Source organism: Euprymna scolopes, chromosome 4 (genome assembly GCF_053919585.1).
Source record: "Euprymna scolopes isolate OS-2025 chromosome 4, ASM5391958v1, whole genome shotgun sequence".
In the NCBI taxonomy this organism is placed as follows: domain Eukaryota; kingdom Metazoa; phylum Mollusca; class Cephalopoda; order Sepiida; family Sepiolidae; genus Euprymna; species Euprymna scolopes.
The window spans coordinates 35,773,590-35,783,589 of NC_136485.1; the positions used below are offsets into that span (position 1 = coordinate 35,773,590).

Here is a 10,000-nt window from a genome sequence, read left to right on the forward strand (position 1 = left end):
CAGATTAAATAGAAGAAGACTTACAATGGATTTGAATAAAGAATTGCTGAAACTGGAGGAATTGTTAAAAGGCTCCGGATTAATAATGGAGAAATACAAGAAAAAAATCAATAACCTTGAGGTAAGCAATGTTTTTTTGAACAAGTAATCAATTAGCACTGAATTCAGTACTTATTCGGTTTATGAATTTCCATCAAATTTGCATCAGCATCTTCCAGCGGGTTACATAAGTAGCCAGATGTTTAAGCAAAGACTGCCAGAGGATTAATTCAAATCCTGACATTCAACCCTTCTTATTTATATTAAGAATGACTTTCTATTTAGAAATCCATTCTTAACATGGGGAAGGGGGGTTTTACATTGACATAACATGATGAAAGTCATTTTCGGTTTTAAAAATTGTTTCTTGATTTAATGTTTTTCATGATTTCATTGAAATTTATCTTCTGATAGCTGATTGGATAATTGCTTTGGCATCTTTTATCTAGGAGATGCTGCTACAAAGTTTCTGAAGATCAATTCGTAAACTGGATACTACCTTAAATTCTATAACAGAGATATAATGAGGGAGAAATTCTTTTAAACTAAGAAAATTGGATTTTTCCCCACATCAAAAACCAAACTTGCAGGGGTGGGGGTGGGGTGCAAGTAAAGAGGAACTCGGTCATGAAGTAAATAATAATATTGGGATGATTAATCGGAATCAGAATCAGGAATTGGAAAAATCGGATTATTTTGGAGTATCGGAATTGGCATTGGAATCGGAAAAAAATGTACCTAATTTCAGATGCCAAAAACGATTCTTTTAAATGTTTATTATTTGGTTTGCTTATTTTTTAAATCTAATTTTGTATTGCTGATACTAATGATAAAATTGATAAATATTTATTCATTTATTGATTTTAAACAATTACAGAAATTAAAATCTAAAGATTATCTCCCCACAGGTGTATATTTACGTTTGAAAAAAATACATGCACACATTATATGGTTTTACGCTGATCTGGAAAACAATATAACTACAGCTAAATATTTATAGATTATAAAAGAATCAGAATTGGTAATTGTATCAGAATCGGGAATTTAGTTTGAAATTGGTAATTGTATTGGAATTGGAAAAATATTGGAATTATCTCATCACTAGTAAATAATAAAAAAAAAAGTAAATATAAGTATATATACAAGGAACGTTCCAAAAGTAGTGCCTCCAATTTTTATTCCGCCTGAATGGATCGAAGGGATTGCAAATTGCATTGTTATGATGACTGAACATATGCATTCATGACCTGAAAGTTTCATCTCTCTGTTGCAGATATTGATAGTGAGAGTCTTTAAGAAAGAAACCCCTGTTGTGGATGTCCATCAGAAGCAGAGATACCTCATTTAATTCCTCCATGCAGGAAAAATTGAACCGATCAACATTCACCGACAGCTGTTGATCGTTTACAGAAGCCTATGCAATTGATGTCAGCACAGTTAGGAGATGGGTTCATCGATTTCAGTGTATCAATAGAGATGTGAGTGACAAAGCGTGTTCTACACTTTACAACCGAGGAATCAAAAGGGGCTGACAAAAGTGCATTGAGAATGATGGTGACTATGTAGAAAAATATATTCTGGAACACAAAAAGTCGTTTGTTTTAATGTTACCGCGTCCGTCTTCATAGCTCTTCAACTTTTTTGAGTTGAAAAATAGTAGGCCTTACTTCTGGAATGACTCGTGTATACATTTATATTTTGGAAATGGAAGTGTCCATGTTTGCTGGAACTTGGACTTTGAACATGGCGTGCTGTGTTCAAGTTCTATTTAGGTGCTTACAACAATTTCACCTATATATATATATAGTACATTTGAGAATGGTATGAATCTGTCTCCCCACCAGTTAAGAGTGAAATAGTAAAGTAGATTAGACTCTCAAAACTTGTTTTGGTAACTAACATAAGAAAAGGAAAACTTTGAAAAAACACCTTTTCTATAGTACTGGAGAACACAAAGAATTCAAGCTGATACAAGACTACAACGATTCAGTCATTGTGTTGGCTAGCCTCATGATAAACAATCATTGTGTTGGCTAGCCTCATGATAAACAATCATTGTGTTGGCTAGCCTCATGATAAACAATCATTGTGTTGGCTGGCCTCATGATAAACAATCATTGTGTTGGCTAGCCTCATGATAAACAATCATTGTGTTGGCTAGCCTCATGATAAACAATCATTGTGTTGGCTGGCCTCATGATAAACAATCATTGTGTTGGCTAGCCTCATGATAAACAATCATTGTGTTGGCTAGCCTCATGATAAACAATTATTGTGTTGGCTGGCCTCATGATAAACAATCATTGTGTTGGCTGACCTCATGATAAAGAGAATTGGTAATTCAATGGATCCATAAGTTAATAGAATATGTTTTAAGATGAAATCATTGTCATCTTCTTACTATATGAATGTGCAGCACACAGAAAAAATCCGAAACTGTGAACCTTGGGTTTATTTTCAATAGCCTCATAATTCTTGCTTCCCTTATTTTGTACTTTAGTCTTTACATTTTCAGTTAATAATGAAGACAACGAAAGAAAGTCTCATTTTAACATCCACTAAACAACTTTATTTGTCATCTTCGTTAGTAGCGTGTAAAAGAGAGAAACAGGTTAGGAGGAGAATTCAGTGTTCGTGCGCACTTGTATTTATAAAAGTTGTGAAAAGAGTTCCTGATGTGGAGACGAAGATTAGATATAGGTCAGGCCTGTTGAAAGAGAGAAAAAAGTGGTTAATATGTTATATGTGTTTACATGTAGTAGGAACGTGCGTCCAATAGTAGAGACGGGACAAATGGTTAGTATCTTGTGGTAGGAAAGAGTATGTGTGTGAAGCAAACATGGAAGCAAGTGGGAGTTTGAAAGTCGCCATGTTGCCTTGTTGTACTCACATTCGTCCTGGGACCAAAGGCCCAGGTGAAGTTTGCTGCCCGGCAGGGCCAAGAGGAAAGAGAACGAGCGTTGCTGGTTTCAGGTTTTATATACTCGGTCACGTGATCGAGAGCTGGCTTGTGATTGGACAAGCCAGGGAGAAAGTGGATTTCAAATCTCAAGCTGCGAGAATTAGTCCCTGCCTTGATTGTAGCAAGCTTTGACTGCTACACATTCCATGAGTGATATTTCTGACAAAGTGGGAAGAACCACTGTTTTTTGGGGTCAGAATCTATCAATTGGCTAGTTTTTGACATTAAAGTAACTCTCGCTTCCCTTATTTTGTCCTTTAGTCCTCACATCCCATGAGTGACATTTTTGACAAAGTAGGAAGAATTGCTGTTTTCAGGGTCGGAGTCTATCAAACACTTATGTGGTTGTCTATTTTTTGTCCTTTTAAGCTTCTTACATCAGGTGGCTTTTGACTTGTCTGGAATGATTTCCACTGAAAAGAAAACAAAGCAAAAAAGAGCAGACACCACTACAGATTCCCATTTGTTTTAGATGAACTTGCTTGATTTTTATTACTTTCTTATTTTTTTAATTTATTATTATTATTATTTATTTATTTATTTATTTATTTATTTTGCTATTGACACAATTTAACTGCTTTTGACTATTTGATGTAGTCACTCAAAGTTAAAGACCCGGATGTTTCATGCAACCATGTGTTGCATTGGGGTCCATATTGGAGATCATATTAATGGTAACGTTAGTGGCAATACTGAGGGAAACATTTATAACCGGTTGAGATGATAAGAGAGAGAGAGAGAGAGATACACTTCTTATAAGAGTTACATAAAGTTCATAATAACGATGAGGGAGACAAAGTTCATATTAAGGATGTTTCACACATTACCTTTTGCTGTTGAGTGATGCCACGACACAGTTTTACAAAAACATGATAATAACTTCTTTATTACCAGATAATTGAATAATGATGACGTCAAGGAATTCAAAGTCATACTACATGATTAAACGTTCTCCCTTCACTTCTAAAGGGACCCTCCTCTGATCATGTCAGCTCTGTCCGACCAACTCTGCTGACTGTTCGATCCAGACTCGATTGCCTCTTCTCTCTGCTAATCCCAGTTCCTATTATTGAGAATTCCTTTTTTCTATGACGTCAGACGTGTAGTTTCAAATGTGATCGACTCACGTGGCTTAAACATACGTGGCTCGGCACATGTTCCCAAACACACTTCTGCAGAAAAAGAATTCTCACTAACCTATTTTTCAATATATTTTTTATATTGTATTGTCCATTATTTTTTTAACTGACCCTTTTTAATTGAATTTCCATAAAAGAATGAACAATTAATTTTTTTTACAAACAAACATATCTAAACTATTTTATATGAAATTTAACAATAGCCAAATTTCAACATTCCCACTCCGAATCTATTCTGAACCTTGCTTACACGGTTCGAATCTCAGTCTATCCTAATCTCATTTTCCAGTTATCTAATGTTTTTCTTATTTACAAGAAAAGGGGACAGCCTGTAACACATGCATATGCAAATTACATTACTTTTCCAAAATCCTGACACCTCAAATCTTCGTCTATGAAAATCGTTTGTCAAAATCACCATCAACTATTAATTTGAGGCCCATAATTCAATCTGGATTGCCTATGCCCACATATGATACGTGCTGCCACACAAATTCCTTTTTTTCTCAGTACATTCTTCGCTAGAGTAAGAAAGAATAAATGGGATTTTAAAAGCAAGATGAATATACATTTATGAGTACAACATTCAATAACAACTCCATACCAAAAATAATAAGACCTACAACGAACATTTAACGTTGGATAGCTTTTATGCACTGTAAAAGTTTGGTTAAACTTTTAGTGTTCAAAAAAAGGTCCGGCTTTATACTTGAAAAAAAAAAGAGAAAGAAAAGAATTGAAAGACGATTGTATGTTAAAAGTACTCCTCCTTTTGCCGAATGGAAGCATGTAATATACCAGTCAGGGTCTGTATAAGTATATATATGTGTGTGTGTGTGTGTGTGTGTGTGTGTGTGTGTGTGCGTGTGCGTGTGCTATATTAATTTCACGTGTGTGTGTGTGTGTGTGTGTGTGTGTGTGTGTGTGTGTGACAGTCGCCATATTGGGCCTTCTTGTCGAAGGTTTACAAGGGTTTTCATTGATCTTTTCTTCAGTTTTTGGTGGTTTTGTAGTAGAGAAATTGAATTTAACTTCAAAAGCGGATCTTTATCTCCCTTTGTCTAGCTTTTGTTTGTTGGGTCTCTCTTCTTTCTACTCTTCCTTCTTTCTCAAGACGTCACCTATTTATCTCTCCAAATCGGCTCCCACAATATGCCGGGCGTTCATACTTTATTTTAGGTATGCACGCTTCCCATTAATCAAATTAATTTCTTCTATTTTTCGTTTTCTCAGCGGAAAAGTGTTTGGAGCCGATGCACAGGGACGATCTTGTACACTTTGTATGTAACAACCGATGAGTAAACAGCCGGTTGGGAATTTTATTATTTTTATTTATAGATACCCACGCATTTGCCATGTCTCAATTTAGTGTGTTCAAATTCACAAATGAAATAAAAAATTTAACAATATGTGTTCCAAGAATAATTTAAGTAAACTAGTTTGTATCTCAGATCCAGGTTTCGAAATCTAATTAATTAAACTTAAACTAATAATAGAATGCAATGGGGACTGTTGAAAAACAAACCAAACATAAGATTGACTGAGACATGAATCTCTAGGATTAGTCGTCAAAGTCTCGTACTAACATGTAAAACAATTTTATTGAATCCTTCAGTTGCCATATTAAATTCTTGGGTCTTCTTGTCGAAGGTCCACAAAGGTTTTCACTGGATTCCTAAAAAAGAAATTTGGAGGGGGGGGGGGCTCAGAATTGTGAAATTGTTGACAGTACTCATTTTGTAGAAGTACACCACGTGTTAACTTTTTTATTATTTCTTGTAAGTTGCCCAGCTCGTTCGATAGATGGTTCTTGATTGGGCAAGCTGGAAAGGAAGTTAAATACTTGCATCAATCAGCGCCGAGCTTTGAAATTAAGCTGCTGCCACTTGCAACACCACTGATGCAAACTTCAGTAATAAAATCAGTGTAAAAAAAAACAAATCGGGAATGATTAGCATATATTAACAAAGTAAACGTAGAACTGAGTCGTTCATGAACCACAAACAACTTCGTAACGAAATCTCTATTATACCTTGGAAAACGTGCAGTATTTATATCTGTTAAGAATTCAATTATGATAAATTGTTTTCATTATGTGCCAGGGATCAAAGATTCAAGTCACGTACTTTGAGCAGAAATACTACAATCTTTTGTGTGCTGAGTCTGCTATTTCCAATTTTTGGGAAAAGCACATTCCTGGGCTATCATGTTTTATATAATTTGCTAGAAAGAGCTACGTTAATTTGAAAAAATTTGAAGTATACGTAAAGGTTATGACTTTGTTCGTGATTGAGTGTGACTTTTGAGTGTGACGTCAAAGTAACAACAAAAGAACAGAGTCAAACTAATAAAAAAATAAGAGAAAAGACAGAGTAGGAAGGAAAGTAGATAGATAGATAGATAGAGAGAGAGAGAGAGAGAGAGAGAGAGAGAGAGAGAGAGAGAGAGAGAGAGAGAGGGGGGGGTCATTGTGGTGTCTCACTAGAGAAGAAGAAAATTAATTGTAATCACGTTTCGTTTGTTTGAGATTTCTCACTGATTTCTTTATTTTTTTCTTGTATGACCATCAATCAGTGTCAAACGAAAATATGGCAGAATTATTCATTAAACACTAGCAAGAAGACCTGACGTTGCTCGGGATTTAATTAGAAACGCTTTATCCTTTTTCATTATTCTTTTTCTTATTTCTTTCCATTTCGTTCAATAATATAGTCAAAAGAAACTGGAAATTTGGAAAACTATTTCAATTAAACGTGTGTGTGCGTGTGTGTGTGTGTGTGTGTGTGTGTGTGTGTGTGTGTATAAATTCCAAATATAAATAAATCTATAATATGAAATAAAATAATAATTTATAATTATCATTGCCCTTTAAGAGCATTGTCTGAGAAACTGAAAAAGTCTGTCAGCTGGCTTTGTGTATGAGATCGTAACTTCCTGTTACTTGATCACTCTAAGATCGTCTGTATTAAACGTTAAGTCTCATTAATGTTTAAATTTCCCTTCATTTTGTGGTGGTGGGTGAACGGTGGCCCTGGGGTATGTTCCTTGTCAAAGTCAAAGATGGCTTTGTGGTGGGATTGGAACTCTTCGAATAGCATTGATCGTCATATCCTACACTGATGATTGCATAAGCATGAAACACTAGTGTTTGTAGCTATTAAAAATAATTATTTATAAATATATATATATATATATATATATATATATATATATATATACAGATAGAGAGAGAGAGAGAGAGAGAGAGAGAGAGAGAGATGTTTTAAATTTAATTAAAATAGAATAAATGTATTTGAAGTTTGAAAGGGATCATGTCCCCATATATTCCCTAAAAGTGGTACACAGAAATTTAGAACATTGAGGACCATATAAAGAACCAGGACCACTTCTGTAGTGCTGCTTCCGGCTATGAATAGTGTATTTTGGCGACGAGGGTCACCAATATGTAGCTTGGTCCCTGGCCTTGATAGAGGCCACCTTGGTCAATATAGTCTTTTAGGTATAGCCAACAACCACACTGATATTTAGAGTTTTTTGTAAGCTATCATTAGCAATACTTGTCTACTTTGTATTTTTGTCATCTATTGTAATAACAACGTTTGTTTGTAATCTCATAATTTCAAATAAAAGTGTTGTGTAGCAAGTAAATATTGGAGTGTGTATATATACTCAGAAGAAAGGATGGTAATGACATTTATATCATATATTCTTGAGAGAGACATTTATAACAGAGCTGAGGGTGATGCGAATTCATTGTTGAAGGAATGTTGTGGAATACAGTTCTTTTACATCAGAGGGGAGATACTTCACTTATGATGGAGGAGGAGGGAACATTACTTGGAGGAGGGGGGTTATACAAAGTCTGTTTACAGAGGTGATAATAGACAAAACACATTTACCTTTTAGTTGATGGAATGACGACACGAAGACAAACAGTTACAAAATATAGATGCTGATTTCCTTATTCATCAGCCGGCTGATTGGTGACTCAGGAATTCAAGCTTGAATGGTTACATGGTCTTCTCTCCCTCCCTTCGCCTCTAAGGGCATCAGCTATCACAAGTCGCTGTCCAACTCCCATTTGTGACTGTGACTGTGATTGATTGATTATCTCATTTTTCTAACTTCAACCCCTATCTCAATATATTGAGAATCTCCTTTGTTTATGAGGTCAGAGGTGTTTTATTCCACGCCAATAAATTTCATGTGGATTTTACGTATGTCTGTCCAAATACACTTTTGGCAAACAAAGAATTCCCAATTTTAATTGTTCAATATCTAACATATTTTTAATCATTATTTATAAACTCGCATTGTCCATTCTTTTAACTGACATATTTAATATCCAGTTATTTCTAAAAGAATGGACAATCGTTCTATCTCTGACATAAATAATATTTAGTTATTTCTAAAAGAATTAACAATCGACTGCATTTCTAGGATTTCAATTATCCATTGTCTTTTAACAGTTGCCTACAGGGTTCAATTCTAGCCTTTTCCTAATATCATTTTCACTTTTCTAGTATGCCGTCTTACATGAGAAGGGGACGGCCGTTCTTATGTAACAAAAGGTTTATTTAGCTGAGTAAAGATTTCTGATAATGGCGAACCTTTTTCTCCTGGTTACTTAAGAATAATTTGGAGATAATACAAAGTAAGTCGTACTTATTTCACATAGCTACTTCATTCTCTGTAATCTATTTACCCTGGTAATTCATGTTCATTTTATAGCGTTTATAGACTCTTAATATAAACTTGTTTATTAGTAATTACATCAATATTTTTTCATGTCGTTTTATGTATCATGTTTTATTATTTCCCTCTTACATTGTCTTCTACAAAGCTTCTCTGTGAAATATATATATATATATATATATATATATATATATATATATGCACACACACACGGCATAATCACATTAACACACCGGTTTCTGACAGATCACTGAAGTTAAGCAATGTTGAGCCTGGTCAGTACTAAAATGAGTGACTATTAGAGAATTTCAGGTGCTGTATGTGCTCTCTGCTTGTCTTTGCATTGTTTCCAGTCAGTCTTGGGTCTCTCTTGCCATTGAATCCAAACAGTGCTGATTCAGAAGAGGTATGGTTGGAAATTCCCAACACTTGCCTCACAATTACACAAGCAGCTATCCTTACAGAGGAGTCCATTGTCTCTTGAGACCGAATGGAGGCATTGCATATATATATTTTGTTGGCGTCCTTCTGTCTAGATAGACGATGGAGAATCGTGCCTAAAGGTTGTCATGAGTGGGGGGGCAACTGTTGCTGTGACTGAGCAGACCAATACGGGAGTGGCAGATTATATATATATATATATATATATATATATATATATATATATATAAGTGAAATTGTCTGTCTGTGTGTGTCTGTGTGTGTGCATTTCCCTACAAAACTACTCTGTCAATTTTCAGTCTCTAGACTCGAGATTTGACGTAAGGGGTACTGAGAATTGGTAAAATCTTTTTAATCAGTTTTCGACCAGAAATTTGGCTGTCAATAGGTCAAAGTTCAACGATTGTATCTTTGAAAACTCTATCAAACTCCTCCGCCAATTTTGGGTCTAAACACTTGAAATTTTAAATGTAGGTTACTTGAACATGGATCAAATTTTTTAATTCAATTTGAGCCCAGAACAAAAAATGCTAAAGGGTCAAAATTGGGGCCAAAGTTTTAAAAATTTGACCTCTGCGATATCTCTAGCAAATTACTCAGCCAATTTTTGTCGAAACATTTGAAATTTTACATAAAAAGTGTATTCAGAGATAGGGCAAGCTTTTTAATCGGTTTGGGTCGAAAATTTTAGCTGCCAAGAGGTCAAAGTTCAAAAGATTTGACC

The 10,000-nt window shown here is 34.9% G+C and overlaps 1 protein-coding gene across 7 annotated transcripts in view; it reads left to right on the plus strand.

The window, feature by feature from the left end:
• The window catches only part of LOC145267089 (uncharacterized), a 92,004-nt gene that overhangs the window by 17,682 nt on the left and 64,322 nt on the right, over positions 1–10,000 (plus strand). For 4 of the 7 annotated variants that reach the window (XM_080123086.1, XM_080123123.1, XM_080123094.1 and 1 more), the window contains exon 2: positions 4–121. In XM_080123086.1, coding sequence (XP_079979212.1) covers positions 26–121 — 96 coding nt within the window. In that variant the 5' untranslated portion in view covers positions 4–25. Of the gene's footprint in view, positions 122–10,000 lie in introns of all 7 variants that reach the window. The other 3 variants (XM_080123138.1, XM_080123104.1, XM_080123114.1) reach the window with 1 other exon arrangement.